This window comes from Trachurus trachurus (genome assembly GCF_905171665.1).
Source record: "Trachurus trachurus genome assembly, chromosome: 23".
Lineage (NCBI taxonomy): Eukaryota > Metazoa > Chordata > Actinopteri > Carangiformes > Carangidae > Trachurus > Trachurus trachurus.
In genome coordinates, this window is record NC_139912.1 from 14,072,502 (window position 1) to 14,091,351 (window position 18,850).

The following is an 18,850-nucleotide window of genomic DNA, read 5'->3' on the forward strand; positions in this document are numbered from 1 at the left end:
CCCCTCCCACAGGAAAATTCTCGAAATTTAACCCGATTTGCAACTAGCTCTTTTTGATCTCTGCTGTGTATAAAGGTATTCACATAAAGATAACTGCGGGGGTAATCTTTATTAACCCCATGCTGCCAAATTCATTTCAGTGCTGTGAAGTTGTGAAAGGTGGAGGTGTGGGATAGAGTGTTAAAAAAAAAAAAAAAAAAAAGAGGAGATGAGGGTGGATGGGTGGGTGGAGGGGGCTAGAATTAAGCCCCAACCCCCTTTTTTTCCCAGTCATGGGAAACCACGATAGCAGAGATTGACAGGGGAAGTAATTAATTTCGGTGGCATTTAACCCCCTGTGCAGACAGCCCTGACCTTCAAAGGCTTGGGCGTGTGTTAGGAGTTTATAATGTTGTAACACAGTGCACTGGTCTCGACTACCCACGCTCCTCACCAGTTTAGTGCATCGGCTGATTTGAACAAACCCTGACAGTGGAATCACAGCAGTACACAGCAGGATCAGGCAGCGCTAACGCCTTAATGTCAGCACACACTGGGTGGTACACTGGGGTTTTTAGTGGATTACTAGAGTCAGTTATCGTGGTGCGAGGCTCACTGCTGAATGAGCTCCAGATGTGCAGAGCTGTGGGTGCTGAAGCTGTAGAAAGGCACGATTAGCAATGATTGGATCATAATCTGTGCCACTGTGGAGCTGAGACTATGGCACAGCGGTGATGCCCAAACTAATTTAACGTGGATTACAATCACATGCATAGTGACAATTGTTAATTTACAGTATGTGGTAAGTAATGTTAAATTGAAAAGATCACATTTACCTCATGCTACTAACATATATGAGAAATAAATTCATGTTGACAAAAGCTGATGTCCTGACTTTTAGAGCCGCATTAAGCATCTGTTAGTGACACTTTGGGCCAATATGCACTCAACAGTTAAACCTACTTCACGATTCATTCACAAGAAAATTACAGCTGAGTCTAATGTTCAATGGCTCATTGTTTCCACACTGCACATGATGACCTCCTCATCCTCATGATGCACAGTCAGTCAGGTTTGACCGTGCTTTATAATGACAGCTTTACCGTTGATAGCTTGCTTTTCCCCCCCATAATTACCTCACCTCAAACCATTTTCTTCTTGTAGTTGTTTAGGATGGATCAGACTCTTAAACCTCTTACAAACTGGAGTGTATTTTGAAAGAGGACAGTGATTTGATATTTGAGCTATAGTTATAACACCACTGCTCATTATACAGTAAGACCCTGGTTATCATGGCCTTTGCTGCATTGATTTATATCCCTATATAGTTCCCAAAGCGAGTACCTCTTTAATGGTAGAAACATTTGTAGAAAGAGTCTTTGTTCTTTTGTACTGTACAGTCTTTTGCATTTTTTTCCCCTGTTTTATTTATTTATTTGGGGGATTAAGAAAATGTTGCATTTGAAGCTTGGCATCTGTTGATAATCCATCATTAAGACACGTTTATTTTGACTAATTTGGCAAACAGCTAACTGGCTGCTCTCTTGCAGACTGCTGCCACTTTATTAACTGCACGGCATAACCTGGTGGATAAATAGAGCTTTCATTAAAATCCGACATAATTTAACACTGCTGTGCCTGGGAAGTAGATACAAATACCCGGAAAGGATTGAAATTATTATTAACTTAACTTATTATTAACTAACTCTCTAGAATTGTGCTCATAATTGGAATGATTCGCTGTTCCTTTGTGAACCTGCAAGCTGGTCTCTATTGTCTGCTACCTGGTGATATTACAGTGCGGTAGACTTGACAGGAGTATTATGACAGCAGGAGTACCCATGTGGACAATCATTTTGAAGTGAAGCTCAACCTGTCTGTCATACGTAATGTTCCTGGGAATGGCAGCCCTCTTCTGTTTCATCCAAGAGGAAAGCCATTCATGTTTCAGTTAGATACACATGGACGGACAGAGGTAAGTGTGGATGACCAATTTGTGTCTGGCAGGAGGGGATGGGAGTTTTTTTTTTTTTAAACTAGGTGTGTATGTGTGTGTTCATGCTTTAAAACCAACTTTGTTCTGATACTACCGCTATTATCCCACATCCTCGCTCCAACCCCCACCGACTTCCACCCCCAACCCACACAGGAGACTCCAGATGACGATATGAAGTGAGGCCGCAGCTGGCAGCGGAGGAATCCTAATGACCCACAATGCAGTTCACTGAACCGGGGAGTGCCTATTAAAGTAGGTCGGACCACTGACGGTGGCAAACGTCACCCATCACTGTCACCTATAGCGTGACCTCAAGATCCACTGTCTGACCTGTGTGATGCATGTGGAGACACTTGTGGAAATCATTGACTATGAGACACTGCAGTCTTCTGATACATGTAGCGGGGTGGATTTTGTTATGTTTTATATAAACTCAATCATTTTCATACTGTTTTTAATTCGTTTTTCTCCTGATGAGGTGAGTGCTTGCTTTTTCACAATCACTTTTCTGTTTGGAGTGACAGTCAAAGGAGCACAACTGTATCTGCAGGAGAGTTCATGATGAAAGAAACTCTACTGTTTGTGAGTGGAGCACACTGGTAACACAACAGAGAGGTATTTCTTTTGGTACCATCACATGAAGAATGGCCTTATACTGTACCTCTCAGACCCAGGGACAGCGCTATGCTACATGGAACAATCTAAAGAGAATATGACGCTTTGACAAAAGGCTGCCAATTTTCTAGTATTATTGTGGTAGGCAATTTCTCTTGTATTGTTATGGGACTCCTGAGCTTCATGTGAAAAGGGGCTAGCCTTGGTTTATTTCCTGGGATTTTGTATTATTGACACAATGGCGGCCTCATATCCCACTGCACCAGGGGAAAAACATTGAGGCTATTCAATAGCTTGGGGAGCCACAAACAGTCCAATGAGTAGTTCTGCAGCACAGACATACTTATTAGAGTATTTCTGGGCGGACATCTCTCCCCTTGAGTTGCGCCATGTTTGTCCTCAAGTTCAATGAAAACTGAACAGTAGTAGCAATTTTTCAGTTTATAAAATACTAAAGGAAGGCTGAATTCCAGTATTTTTTAAAGCAGAACGTCCTAGTAGATTGTACTCCTGAAGTAAAAAGGGCAATTTATGCAAAACTGTACCTCATACTCATACTCTTCAGGCCTCTCCACCTCTGCTGGGGTGTTCGACAGGTACTCTGGACATTCGTAGAACTCGTGCTCCATGGTGTGGATGGAATGACAGCTAGAGAGAAAACAGAGGAAAAGTGGGTTGTGTTGAAGATCATTACTGTAAATTCTCATTTGCAAGTGTTCAGTGTGTGTATACAGTAAATATGTTTGTATATTTGTTACATCAACAGCCATCCAGCAAATATCCAGGCCTTGAAGAACTTTTCGCTGTATGCATTAGATAAAAGTGATGTAAATTTTGCATAATGGATTTGTTTATTGGACATGAAAGCCACAAATGAGGCTTTCAAATCTCTTCCAAAAGCAGCATCACCAATAACCACTATGATAAAAAGAAAATCATTTTCTTAATTGTTGAGACACCCAACAAATGAGGTTTTTAAGACGTCCTAATTGTGAATTAAGGTGCCTGAGATCCCTGGCGTATTCTTCCATGTGCATGTGATGCTTTTTTTCTTCTTTTTTTAAATAATGTTCATCTCATTCTGCAACAAAACTCTGAACAAGCAATGAAGACATCAACTGTTCCTGCTATAAAAGTCATGACCTCTGTAAATTGTCACCATGATACTGTAACTGCATCTCCATAATCATTGACCAACACTGGCAGATTTGTAGTTTTATAGGACAAATTGATTTCATTTGCTTCCCAGCAAAGCCCTATAAATAGCTACAGAATGGATGTAGCGCCAGAATGCCAGCTCTATCAGACCATTGGCTTTTAATCGCCCAGCAAAAGCCCCCATTAAAGAAAATGGATGTAGCACACAGAAGCAATTATTGCATGCGCCTTTGGTTATGCATAATGATATCACAGGCCCAGCTCTGCAGGGAGTTTCCACACTATGATCCACCTGCTTAAAAACTACCATGGTATGAGAGATAAAAACATCCAACCTGTCTGTATCATTTCCGTGTGTGTGTGTGTGTGTGTGTGTGGAAGGGTCTAACATTGTGCACTGTGATTTGCTCACCTGTCGGACAAAAGGAAGGGGCAGATATCAGGGACGGGTGGGGTAGCGGGTCGAAGCTTGGCCAGAGCCATGATGTGCTCGAAGGTGATGTCTGTTTGCGTGCAAACATCGACAACGCACACATCCTGTGGTGTGCCACTGTGGTTGTGTGCAACAGCCTGTGTGGCCCTGGTGGGTGTTCGCCGGAGAACCTGGACAACGATGGGGTCTCGCCTGATGGCCTCCACCACAGCTTCGTCATGTTCGACCTTGGAGAAGTCGCGCCCATTCACCTTGGGAAACAAAGAACAAAGAGTCACTTGACCGAGAGCTTCATCAGGAAACACTAATCACAAAAACACCCTGTCCTACTGTATCTGTTTGATGTGGTAGACTAGCGTGGAAGCATGTCACCTGAAATTCCTCACGGCATTGAAATATGTAGTGTCTCTGAAAAGAAGCAACAAGTCCAGGGAGAGGTGTGCACACTCATTGTGTTTTTTTCCTAACCTTCATATATCCAGGGACACTCTGACAGACATACATGCTGCTTTCAGAAACAGCCTATTTCACATTCACACCTGGGATCCACATGATGCCTTCCTCCTACAGTTAGCTGCTGAATAGCTCCTTCTTAAGCAACTATGAATTTTCATGATTTTTTTTTTTTAAAAGACCGTAGGCAGTAATTCTTGACTAAATGAGGACATAACATATTATTCTTCTTAACAGGCTCAGACAATTTGTTGTGGAGCAGCTCATAATTTTGTATTTTCCAAAGGAGGAAAAACTCCCCAAACCAAGCTTTAATAATTCTCATTCTGTTTTGTTCCAGTATTGCTTTTCAGATCTGCCTAACTTAAGTGCATTATTTACATCGTGTTCCAACCATTACGTCCATTAGGCATAGAATGATAACACCAATTTAGGCAAATGAGCAGCAAAGTGGGGGAGAGCAGCGGGAGGTACACCTCGCTCCATTGGGAATATCAGTTTTTAGCGAGCAGCGCCTACTTAATTTGCAAGTTTAGAAAAGGTTGTGCCACGAGGGAATCAGTGGAGAAGGTGTGAGGGACGACATACTGACAGCTGTCAGCCTGAAAACAAACTCGTACAGCCGTGCATTTTCTCCATCTCTGGCACCTTGTCACTTTGTTTGACCCAATTACAATCCTTCTGAAAGCCTACACCTTTGCTCAAGTTCATTTTCAATCTGTCACACCCTGAAGTTGATTAACTGCATTGATTTTGGATGTCTGAGGGTGTGGGTAAAGAACTTATATGCCAATATCAGCATCATTACTGGGGGAGGAGAGCAAAAGCTGTATTCTTTAAGTGGCAGTATGGGCTTATTTAATTAGGTATGTTGGATTGGACACAACTTTTTTTTAAATTAATGACACAAGTTTAGAAAGTGTTGCAAAACCTTTTACTACCATCTGCCGCTATGATAGAAATTAATGCATGACTGCATGGGACCCGTGACCTCTATTATTGTGTGATATTATTCTGCCATATAACACCCTTAACACCATTTAACTATCTCATTTGTGCATCTTTGACAAAGTGTAGAGAAAGTTCGACAACATTTTAAAGTTGGAATTAGGACCAGATGGACACATTAATCTCCAATCAGGGGGAATGGTCTGGGAAGCAGGAAGTGATTGTGGGGGTACACCTGCCAGTGTCTTTACCTGCTGTTGTTCCTCTATTCAATCTGCCTGTTGATGAGCTAACTGGGGGCTGATTAATGGACAGCAGATGCGACAAAGACCGGGGATAATGGCTCAGAACGTGCAGCTTTTATGTGTTTGTGTGCTTCACACATTTCGTACATCGTATACACTGACTTTACAAAGCATTAGGGATAATTAAAGCACAAGTGATGAAGTAAAGAGAAGCAGTCGAGTTAGAGGAAATGTTTAAATCTCTGAGATAACAAAGATGTTGATTGTGCGGATAGATTTGTAATAATTTTTGATCTTTGAATCCCATATTTCTCTTTGTTCTATTTTCTGACTGAATTAAATCTTAGTGACATAAAACTGTATTTCTAACAATATCCCTTTTTTGTGTGGAATAATTTATCTTATTATTTCCTATCTTTTATCCTTGCAAAGTCTGCTTCCCCAAAGGGATTGTGGTTTAGTTCATAGTGTGGGATCCTCCATTCCATATGTGTATGTTGGCAAGGATATAGGAGCTATACATGCAAGTTGGATACCAGCACTGAGACGTGTAAGTGAGTGGATTCCATCAATATCCAACAGTAATTCCATTTTTATTAGTGGTTCCCTTTCTCATCACTCAGCTGCAAGCCAGTGACCAAGTTGACACCGAGACAGTATCATTACATCATCTGACACAACGTAGGAAAGCTCCAAGACCGCTAAAAATAGTCTGAGGTCAGGGTTGTCTATAGGGACTGCTGTAATGAACCAACAATCTCGTGCAGCCTTCATATACCTCTCAAGTTAAAGGTTACTATTGCCAATAAAAATGGTTCCCAGTAGCCCTAAACCAAAGCAAGGCTGTCCAAACACTCCTTCCTAAAGGTCAAGGTTCAAAGTTGTGTGTTATATAGTTTAGGAGGATTGAATGTAGCCTACTCTTATGAGTGTCCTTTGTGAACACACTGATAATGTGAAACTGCCATTTACTTGTTATCAGCCCATTTGTTATCGCTCCCTCAGTTACCTATTGTTTTTGTAAGACAGTTTCCCAAGTAAGCTAAAAACCTTTAGACTATTAGCAATTCATATTGTTAACGTTGATAATTGTTGATACAAATATACATGTAAAAGCCTTATACCACATCAAGTTCTTCTAAACTCAAAATGGCAACAGCTTTTGTTACCCAGCTGTCTTATGCTAAGCATCTTCAACAGGATGTTCAGCTAGTTCTTTTTTCTTTTTTATCATGTTTCAATACTACTTCCTAATTAATGACATTGAAGCACTAATATGTAGCATAATCAAAATGAAACCGTCTTATAAGAAAAAGTATTTCAAGGTTTTTCGAGCACAGGCTAGCTCAGACTTTCCTAGCTTAGTATCATTGTTTTGGTTTGTAACTATTTTGGAAATCCTTTAGCCTAGATTGTCTCAGAAATAACACATTTCTTGAGCATGGTAAAAACAAATGTCACAATGTCAGATACTGGATTCAGTTTGACCAAATATTACATTTTGATTCTGTATAGTGGAATAACCATGTGTCAGACAACCTCAATTAATCATGACCTCTTGTGCTCTCAAAAAACTTCAGTGGATTGTTGAATAGGTATGCCATATTTCACAGCCTGACATGACTCTACACAGGCTTTTAAGGTCACGCATATAAGACAGAGCGAGTCTCAGCTATCGGCTATTAATGCAACGTTTTACTCCCCCTGATGCGCCAATTACACACATCACTGACTATGAGGGGTCACTAGCGGACCATGGTGTGGAAATGGCTGTTACATGTGTTGAGACTGGGTTGAAAATAACACAGTGAAAGCCAATCAGTCACCAGCACGGAGGCATTCACTATGCTCAATAGAAGGTCCATGTCAAGCTTTAAATGTGTTGCAGGGTTTTATCAGCTGCCCACTACGATGGTTAAATGTTGTTTCTACTTTTGCATGCAAGCAGATAAGGAAAGCGTAGAGATCACACTGTTTGTTTGTACCTATGTGTATTTGTGTGTGTATTTGTGTGTATGGTCGTACATGTGAATGGGTGTGTGTTTGCTGCTCAGAGATAAGAGTGTGATGGAAACCACTCAACCTCACGGCTAAACCTGTCTGATATGGTGTCATTGTGAGCAAATGGGAGATAATACACACAAACACCACACACACACATGCACACACTCATACACAACACAAAGCTTAAACATTACATCAGCTCCCGACAGACTTAAAACAGCTTTGGTTGTTTCCATTAACCATGTTTGACTGAATAATGCAGTATCTCACATTGAATAGGCTCACATAGGCACCCAAACAATAAGCTACCCAGGAGAGACAACCTCTGCCTATTCATCCCCGGCCTCCTCTGCCCCTGAGGAGACATGTTGCTCCTCACCACCACCAAGCTGTCCCCCACAATAGCCTAGATCATGATTTTCCGAACTCCAGCTCAATACAACAAAGATTGTTTTTACATTCATGGAAATTGGCATATTGTGATGAGTGAGGAAGCACAGGTGGCGTGCTCCAATAATCTGCCAGATCTCATTTCTCTTCCTCCTTGAGCTGTATCGAGATGATTCAGGAGGCCACTCTCGTGTGGCGAGGGCTTACTGTCATAAATGTCTCATTTCAATAATAAAAGTCTCTGACATGCAATATCACCCCGGTGCAGCAGAGGCAAAGGAGATGATGGTTTCATAAATTTGAGTGGCAGGCTGCGCAACTGGTGCCATGCTCGGTCAGCTGAATCACATTGACCCTTGCCTCTTGTGCGATGAGAATACCATGATGCTATTGATGCATGTGTGACAAGCAACCAGGGAAAAACCAGCAAAACAGAACAGAGGTGATTGAAATGAATTTTTGTTCATCAAAGTCGGTCTTATACAGCTACCACACCATCAGCCAAGTTAAACATTATTTAAAAGCTCCAAGTCATTTGAAAATATAAGACCTTAGAGACAAATTAATGCAGCAAGTTTCATTAGTACAGTATAGTGAGCCACAGTCACTAATTGAGGTTTCTGTACTTACTTTTGCAGTGTTTGCTCTGATTGCGGAGGTTTGCATTCCCTGACTATGCACAACACAGGTGGTGCAGCTGTAAAACTGGCTTCTCCCATTGTTAGCTAACCTCTGCCCGTTACTGTTTTGGAAGATGATATGCTTTTATATATCAATATCTTTTTTTGGGGATTAAAACTTAAAAGTTTAGTTTTCTCATGACTTTTCTATGCCAAGCACTCTGAAGATAGTAAGAAAAAGACATCTCTTATATTATCTTGCTTAGTGTACAATTACAGCATCTGTCTTTTCTAAAGAGGCAGAGGATCCCATAGTTTTAAAATGCAGCTTAGACTGGCTACAATATATAATTTACCACAATTATAGCCAATTTCAAACTTGAGTATGATGACTGGCTGTAGTAAATAGCTGTTATGTTGAGATATGATTCATTTGAACCTATATTTAGTCAAAGATGATGCACTCAGCATGGAAGTCCTTTCTTGGTGATATATTTCTGGGCTTTTGCTGTTGACAAGAGCAACCAAGGTCTTGTAGTGCTGACCCGCTGGGGATAAGTTCAAGGGCATCTTCACATGCTCACAGACACCTACAGTAGCTGCATTGCGGAAGCGGTCTGAAATTGAAACCAGTTTCAAATATCTGCCACGTTATAGTCTTATTCATTTTTCTTAATTACCTGAAAATTCTTTATTTTTAAAACCCTGACTTGACTTAAAAAGTGCATGAGGAGTTGGTGGGATTTCTACTCTGTTTTACGTGTTTAGCCAGGGCTTGTTCGTCTTTTCCAATCAGCAAGTGTTCACTGTGCATTGTAATGCTCTGCTGTTTTACATTTCTGTATCGCGCCAATTAATCAAAGTGACAAGGTATTTAATGAGAGGCAATTAGAGTGTTAACCAAAATGCAAATCAGAGAGATCAGGGAGACTGTGGGAGAGAGGCAGAGCACGGGATGTGTGTTTGTGTTCATAGTTGTGGTGGTGGCACGGGGGGGTGTGTGTGTGTTTATGAGTATGTGTGTGAGTTTGTACCATGGCAACGGGTTCAAGGAGACCCCGTTCAGTGCTCTTATTAGGGCCCTTATTCACTGAATTGAGTTCAGCTCTTCCTCTCTGTGTTTATGTGCTCGTCTGCACCTGTGATTGCATCTATGTCCGTGCCTGCGAGTGCGATTACAAGTTGTAATGAGTGTCCTTCACAGTTTTTCACAGACATGGGTTCCTGCACAACAGGCAAAAACAACCAATTAGTTCTGCATGAGGAAGACCACATGACAACATGAAATGTGGATTAAATAGCTGCTGTCGCGACGGATGTTAAGTAGCCCGCTCAGGTCAATCCCTTCCACATCACACAGCATCTGTCTGCAGTAGATTAGACTGCATCTCCTCCAAGAATGGCTTTTTCCCCCAGTGCTGGCATGTTTCAGCTGTTAGATCTTAGCTTCAGACGATGTTAAAAATGTATGAAGCTTTAGCTAAAATATAACGTGCTTAAAATAATCTTGCGACAAGCCTGTGTGCTTTCCAATATATCCTCTTTCTGTAGTACCTGCTAAAAGTGACAGTGTGGTGTACTGTCCTTCAACTGGCTATGTTGCATTCAAGCCCCCCATCATGAGGCATCAGAACAACTGAAGTGTCCTTCAGCAAGATCGACTGCGCTGCTCTGCAACTCGCCATACACTGTTCCTTCCCTGTGGACTAAAAGAAAAGAAATCTCTATCACTCTTTCCAGAACCCTCTCAGATAATCCTCATGATGTGCAAACATTTGGGTTTGTTGGTACCAACAGGAGCACCATGCCCTGTGTATGTCCACAGTGCATTTTAGTGTATTTATATGATTGCCATTGTGTCAGTGACTCCTTTAAAACATCGCTACAGTCTTTGTGTGCCTAATTACCCCCATGAAATCCATTACATGGGATCAATGTTTATTTTATGAGTTAGCTAAACTCTCTATTGTTTTGATATTTAAGAAGCCAGCAGGGATTGAGGATTGAGGAGTCTGCCAATCAATAAACACACCTCTGCATGCACATGTTATTTTCCAACACTGCACCATCTTCTGATCTGATCTTATTAGTAATTTTATTTCTCTCGTTCTTCTCCTGGTCTAGCAGTATAAGTGTGTTTTCTCTCCTTTTGTCTGTCATTGTCACTGTAAATCAGCCTGTTTCATTTCGCTTCAGTGGGTAAAAAAAAGAAAGAAAGAAGCTCTATATTGCCAGAGCACTTTAAAAACAGACACTACATCACTTTCTGTTTTTACCCATCTGTTTTTTTATTTTATTTGTGTGTCTCAAGGGTTTTCTCCCTTCTCGCTCTTCACATGTCTGTCTTTCCCCACCCCGGCTTAACACCAGCAGCAGTAGAAACACGCACGCAGACATCAGAGACTGTTGACTTGTGACTGTCATTCCAAGCAGCCATTTCTGATGTAAGTGGGGGGAAATCAAAGGTTATCATCTGTCAGTGAACGCATTAGGAACCATCTCATTTCCTGCTCTTTGTTCCACTTCTATATGCAAGGCGGGCTTCCTTTCAATTAGGCTTCATGAATACAGACCCTTCCCAGTGGTAAAGCCTTGGAATGAAACATGATTTGTCTTGTATTTGGCTTTTTTTGGAATTACAATATGAGTATTTTCTTTTATTCATAACACAATCCCATCTGTGTATGTGCATGTGACACTTCCAAGGGAAAAACAACCTCCTACTCTATTTTCATTGCGGTAATCCAGTGATGATAAAACTTCAATTAAAACATTCTTCCCTTCAGTTTACACGTCAGTATGCTTTTCGATAAAAAAGACAAAAAAAAAAACATGGCAAAAGTCAAGAGGTTTGCTTTGCATCACCTAGTTTAATCTGCGATCTCATTCAGCACCAACCGGCAGTTTCCGCTCATTTTCCATCATAAAGTGACTAATATCCTCTTCCTGGTGGGCTCATACATCACAGCAGGGCCAATGTCTCTATGTATAACTAATAGGCTCTGTGTTCTCAAGCAGCCACGGATGGCACGGGTTATGACAAACTGACAAACAACAAGACATTCATTACCCTCAACATCCTAGCAACCAAATCACAATTACCGCGATCCACGAGTGAGCATCCAGCCAGCCCCGCTGCCTCGCTCTTATTCCTCGCACACCACGTCGCCAATGCATAAATTAGCCTTCTTTTGTCACATTGGGGGGTTGGCGGGTTGAGAATTAGCTCAGTTTGTTTTGCTCATGATGAGACAGGGCGCACTGTTGCTGGATGACTGCAAAACTTCTTTATTGACAAATCAATGGACGTCACTTTCATTTTCACTCTACTTGTGCGTCTTGGGATTAACTGAGCATTTCCGTGTGTACATTTTTATGTGTGCATGCGCGTGTCAATGCAGATAGTTGTCTTGACTGACTAATGTACTTGGCCTGCATGGTACCAGGACTCTATTGTTGCACCGTGTCCTCCCCGCAGTCATTAGATCACCATTAATCTCTCATCTGCCATTAAAACAACAGCCACTGAGCCAGGCTGAACAATAGTGTGGCCCTTCCTCCAGCCCCTCGACACACACTAGCAATGAGTTTGAATTAGGCTCTCGGGGGTCACCGATTAGACCCACATAATTCATCCAGACGGCTGAGTTCACAAAGAGGTTATGCCACTCCTCTGTATGGGAAAGCTCAACAGCATACATGATGCATCCAAGCATGTCAGCAATTCTTGTACTTATTTATCCCTCTTACTTCCAGCAAATTCTATTAAAAGACAACAATGAATTTGTGCTTACATGCTATTTATATGGCTAAAGACATATGTACCGACACATCATTTAAACTATGTTCACTGGTGACATGAATGTGAGGACTGTAATGTATTCTTAATCAATTTTCCATGCACTGTCCAATTGTGTCAAATGTGTATTCATGCGCAGCTGGAAATACAGTAGTCCCCAACAAATGCACCACTGTGTCCTGTTTGAGTAACATTTGTTCAAACCCCAGCCCAGCTGTTTCAGGAAATCCCTTGATAAAAAATAAAACATTTGTGACCCATTTAAAAAGATTTCCTTTGCTAGCAATTTAATTAATTTAGTAGTTACTGAACTTGGAGCGTTAGGGTTAAGGCTAGGGTTAGCCTCATGATTGAGTGCGTGGTGGAAAAAGTTTTTGGAAATTAACTTGGTTGGTTTGGTCTTTTAATGGCGTTTGTTGATTATACATAGGGAAATACAGAATAATCCAGGCCTTAACCTTTCAAGGTTATTTTTTCAGAAATTCATTAAATAGGCTTGTGAATTGAGACTTTTTTTCAAAACCTTACAGTAGGCATGTTTCCATTTTACACTTTTGTTATATTTTTAGAGATTGGTTCGGCAATATTAGAAAATGTCTCTAAATTATATTTAGATTTATTAATAAATGTTGCTGATTCAATACGTCAGTGGGAAATGAGCAAAGCCTCTCACGACTTGAGGGACTTGGAGTCATAATGGCAGTAAAAAAACATCACCAAGTTCATGTTTGTCTCTAAATAATGGGGGGTGGAATTGAGAGAAGAAAAACAATTGCATGCTGGAGCCTAAATAATGAAGGAATGAGTTATTACATACTAGTCCCGCCATAAAACTCTTAACATTCACAGAGTAGGCATCCCAATTGGATGCAGTCTTGCTGTGAATCTTTGTTATTCACGTTTTGGTTGAAGGCAAAAGGAACCAGCCTCAGTTGCCGGGGCATAATTAGCAAAACATGCTAAAGCCTGGAAAGTGAAAACATTTTTCTGGGGGAGCAGGAAAATCAAAGATTTATGTGCTGCTTTTTGCATAAAATTAAGTGTTGAGTGTGAACTTAAAAAAAAAAAAAAAAATCTGTCCTCCAACCAAACCTTGCCGGGGTTTTTTTCTTCTACTTCTTTCATTTTAACGTGTTTATGCTCACTGGAAGCACCTGAGTCATTAGCATTATTCATAACATGAATCTTCGTCAGACTCCCCTTTGGTGGAAAAGAAAAACGACTTCACACTCCACTAACTATGAGCAGGCGAGAAGGGCTCTTCCTGCGATGAAAAATACCTTCATCCAAAAGCATGGTTGGTTAGTTAAGTGAGAGACGCTGTGCTGCAATTTCCCCCTCATTCAACCCGACTCAGTCAAGACTTCAGCTGTATTCATGCTCTCAGTCAGAAGAGTGTAAGTCTACAATATGACTGAGTGAATGGCTAATCACATTTGCCACCAATATATTATCGGTCAGCTGATGATGAGTCGCCGTGTTTGCGTAATTTGCACGGATTGACACATTAAATCAGATCATTGTTTCTCAAAATGGGTCACAGTCATAATTTGACTGAGGTTTCATGTTACAAGGCTGCAAAGCATGTTTGATGTCAGGGACCTGGTGTGTCCCTGCAAAGAATTCATTTTGTTTCTCATAAGCAAAGTACATGTAAGTTTATATGGTTTGTATCTCACTTCCTACAAACAGTCAGCACTGGTTTCTTCTAACTAACATCACAATTAATCTAATTCATTTTTACCAAAGTATGACCATCAATCTAGTCTTTGGAAACAGCCGTTGACCAAATAAGGTCTTCTTACAGTTACTTTTCTGACTTTTACACCAACACTGAGAGTCCCAAAGTGTTTAGAATCATGACAATGAAGTAATGTTTTCGACTGATGAAGCCAAAGTTATATGGATTCAAGCTACTGAAAATAATAAGTGGGCCATGAGTGTGATCTTGGACAGGGCACCTGAGTACTAACACAGAGAGGCATGTGTTTCTTGAATTCATTCTACACACATCTGTCAAGTAAGGTCATTCTCAATAGCAATTTTGTTCAATGTACAAAGACTGTGCTGTATCCGTTTGGACTATCTGTCTGCACATGCTGTACAGTAGTCTCTGCATTTCCTCTGATCATGTATGCGTTCCCTAAACCTGTCAAGATTTAATGAACCTGTTCATGTCTGAAACATTTGCTTAAAGCTACTAACTAACAACAAAGACCCACCCACAGTTCTTTGGCTACTCTCTGTCCTGTGGGCATTTCCCATATCAACATGAGGCTTATGGTTACACCCCATGCTAAATGTAATCATCCCCCCCAACTATGCAGATGGTTTAGTGTTATTCTATCTGTAACTGGACTCGACACCAGGCTCTGAGTGGGCCTAATGACTCCTAAGCCCAAGTTGGTTAAGTGGGAATTCAACACCATGGTCCTGCTGTAACCTAATCTCCCTTTAGACCACCTGGACCCAGGATCCACGCTGTGTGTTCAAAACACACTTGGCAGAGGCACAACAACGGTCCATTTGCATTTTTAAGCATTTAGCTAACAGCCACATCAAGACATTTTTATACACACTATGATCAACACATATTGCTGTGGAAAATATGCTGTAGCGCAGTGATGGCGGCTTTGAAAACAGTTGCAACAAATAACCCCCGTCTCCCTCTGATGATTATCCATGATGGAGAAATACTTGGCAGAGAGAGAGAGAGGGAGGGAAAAGAGAAAGAGAGAGGGGAAACAGCGAAGGTTTTCTTTTTATAGTATAACTGACATTTGGTCTCAGATGAGAATTGCACCTTCACTGCCAAAGAACTCATCCAAAGATCTGACTGAGAGAACTTTTATGCTAATGTGAAGGGTGTTAGAGGGTTTTTTATGTCTCAGAAGATGTGTTTTAGCATTTTCCCACTGCAGCGGGTAAATAATTCTGTGCATATTGCATGCATATTTTTCGCAGAAGCGTGTAGCAACAATACCCCACAACATATACGTAACAGATGGTTCGTCGCAACATCTGTCGAACCTGACAAAACATAACCTGCAGCATGCGGCCATAAGGTGGATTATTGGGTTATTCTTGGCTTCAAACCTTCTAACAGTCACCGGCTGACGGCACACACACACTGGGACTACTAGACAAAATGACTGTCTCTGCAACACATGAATGACAGACCGTCCCCATGTCTTCCATCACTATCTGTTTCCTTCCAGGGTCCTTCCGACGCAGAGGGAAAATCTGTAGCACCTCTGGCGGTATAGGGTTATGCCAAAGTGTATTAATGAATGGGATACCCAGACAGTGACAAACAGGCGGCAAGACAGACAGGGGCAGTGGAGCAGAACGGACTTGAAACAGTGTCTGGCGACTGATAAGTGATGGTAGAAGGAGGTGGTGGAGGAGGAGGAGGAGGAGGAGGAGCGGGTGAGACTTTGTGTTACAGAGAGGGTGAGGTTAAGAAGGGATGGGAAAGAAAATCTGGAAAATGTGGAAATTTAAAAGTGTTTTTGATGCTGAACGATTCGGTTTTACCTCGGTCTCACCTCTCTCTCCTTCCCCTCCTCCTTTAACTTTCTGTACTGTCATTTCTGTCTTTCTCACACCTTTTTTTCCTTGCTCTATACCTTTCCATTGTACCTCATCAAACTCTACCCCCACCCTCCTCCTCTCCTCTCCTCTTATTCTTTTTCTCTCCTGCCTCCTATCATCTTGGCCAGGCCACTTGGCTGATCGGTGAGTATGGTAATCAGCTAGAGGCTGATAACAACTGATAAGTCCTCTTGTCGGGTGCTAAGAGCTTGAATGACATTTTTACACAGTCGTAAAAATGGAAAAACACGCCATAAAGCTGATGAATGGATGGACCCCGGTGCGATTTAGCCTCTGTGTGTTACATGAATGTACACAGTGTTTGCAAAACAGGCATATCTACCTCTTAACACTGCCCTGTAGTTGTGTGTATACATGCATCGTGTGCGCATCCTTCGCCTTGTTTGGAGGGGAGACAGGAGGTGGGGGTGAGGAGTGTCACAGAAAGGGCTTTCATCCTGGGCTTATCAGAGCCAAAGCAGGGGGAGATCGTTGGCTGCTGGAGCGAAACGGTGACTGTTGTTGCCCCCATCACCACCACCACCACCACCACCACCACCACCACCAATAACCCCCACACTGTCCACACCGGACCTGTCTCCTCCCGTCTTTGTGATTCCCACCCTCACACACAAGGACACACATATACACATGCCAGAAAATGGTGTGTATGTATGTTTGCTTACAGCCAGGCAGACGGATACACAAAGAAAGACAGACACAGACATCAACTTCCAGACTGACAACCTTTCTGTCATCATCTATCCATCACTCTCCATGTCACTTGTTCCTTTCAATACACACTGCAGAAAACCGGCAAAAACTCACACAAGAAATCTGGTTGTTGTTGTTGTTGTTGGTTTTTTTTTTTTCTCTACATCAACCTGGCATTAACCCAACGCTGAATAATCACCCATTTCCTCTTTCCATTTTTTTTGGCTGACGCCTGGAAGACGTGCTACCCGCGGTGTCGGTGACGAGGCCATATGCACCACTAAATCATGTGGCATTATCGCCATGCTGTGCTCCAAACGAGCAACTATAACCATGATGGAAGACACCAGATGATCTGTGTTCAACAGCAGAGTTCATCTCCATAATGCAAGATTAACATTTTTAGAATGTTAATGATTACCTGAGTTAATTATTCAGCACCTCTAAGTACTGAATGTGTTGTCGGTTTGTCATCTGGGAGCACTTGGATGTCTTTTTTTTGGTAGGAAAATAACTTTCATTTAGAATTCAAATTTTATATTTTGACTTTTTAATGAATCTACATGATGTAATTAGCCATTCAGCAAGTGAGCGTGTCTGTGTTGTGTTTGTTTGTGTGTGGGAGGGATAGAGAGACTTGTCAAGAGGAATTACACTGACAGGTGAAAAGGTTAAACTCGCTGACCCACGCAGACAGGCAAACAACTTCTTGGCCTGAAAAATGCAAGAAAAAAAATGGAAAGGTCACTTCATTCAATACTTTCTGCTGAGCTCAAAATCCCATCACAGACACAGAGACTGAGAAAAGAAAACAGGGAATGCAGGAGCATTGTTGCGCTTCCCTGATAAGTGGACGGTCGACGAGTCAGGTGATAGCACCTCCCTTCCTCCCCTGCTGCTCATCTGTCCAAACACTTCATCCACCGAAAGTCTTTACACGCTCACTTTTGAATCACAGGGATCATTTGATGTTTCACATCCATGTTTCTGGATGAAGTCAGGGTGCAGGTCTGCTCTGAGGTGGCCATATGGAGGTGACGGCTGCACTGGACTGACCACAGCTTCCCCTGCTCTGTGTGGCACTCTCTGGACACCATAGGCGGTGGCTGGAAGAGGGGGTGACTGTCTGGCCCCTTCCATGCTGTTTAACAGGCTGGACATGTGGCACAGCATCTGTCTCCGGAGGACAGACCCATGCCACGGATGGCCTGGTTCACAACCATGCACACCCACATATGTGCAAATGGAACAAAAGGCACAAAGAAAAGGCTATACTAATAATATTAAAAGGTAATATCGCACTGACACGGTAGTGAATAGTACGGATATTCTGCTTTCCCCCAACAGTAACAATAAACGCTAATGCATCCATGGAGAATAAACACTCTACTTAGCACTAAGCAGAGGATGAAAACACACAGGGTAGTAAGTGACTGTTACACAGGCTGTTGTTTGGTGTCATGTAATAGTGCTGACTTTGATACAACCAAAAAGACAAAACACATGGGTCCTATGAGGCCCTGGAGGCCAGAGGCTATGGGACAATTTAACACAGCCACAAGCAAAATATGGAATGCAATTGCTACAACTGCTCTAGATGGAGCCCTGCAGTCATACACAGGGGCCAGTGCTCACACACACACACACACACACACACACACACACACACACACACACACACACACACACACACACACACACACACACACACACACACACACAGGCACAAGCACAAAATCGCAAACGAAACATTGAATGTAAATGGTCTGACGAGAGTCATAAATCTCTGAGTGGCCGCTGGGCAGCTGGGGTCGGGCAGCCCGCCGTCCCTTCCTGAGCGGTGCAGCTGTGTGAACAGAGATAGCTTCAGCGGTTGAGGAGGAGGAGGAGGAGGAGGAGAGA

General features: G+C 42.1%; 1 protein-coding gene across 1 annotated transcript in view; it reads right to left on the reverse strand.

Annotated features, from left to right (window-relative positions):
* pdzrn4 (PDZ domain containing ring finger 4) overlaps positions 1–18,850 on the reverse strand; it is a gene marked incomplete at both ends in the record, with an annotated part of 31,345 nt that overhangs the window by 9,069 nt on the left and 3,426 nt on the right. The window contains 2 exons of the mRNA XM_083999467.1: positions 3,136–3,238; positions 4,161–4,432. Of these exons, the coding sequence (XP_083855593.1) occupies positions 3,136–3,238; positions 4,161–4,432 (375 nt within the window). The remainder of the gene's footprint in view (positions 1–3,135; positions 3,239–4,160; positions 4,433–18,850) is intronic.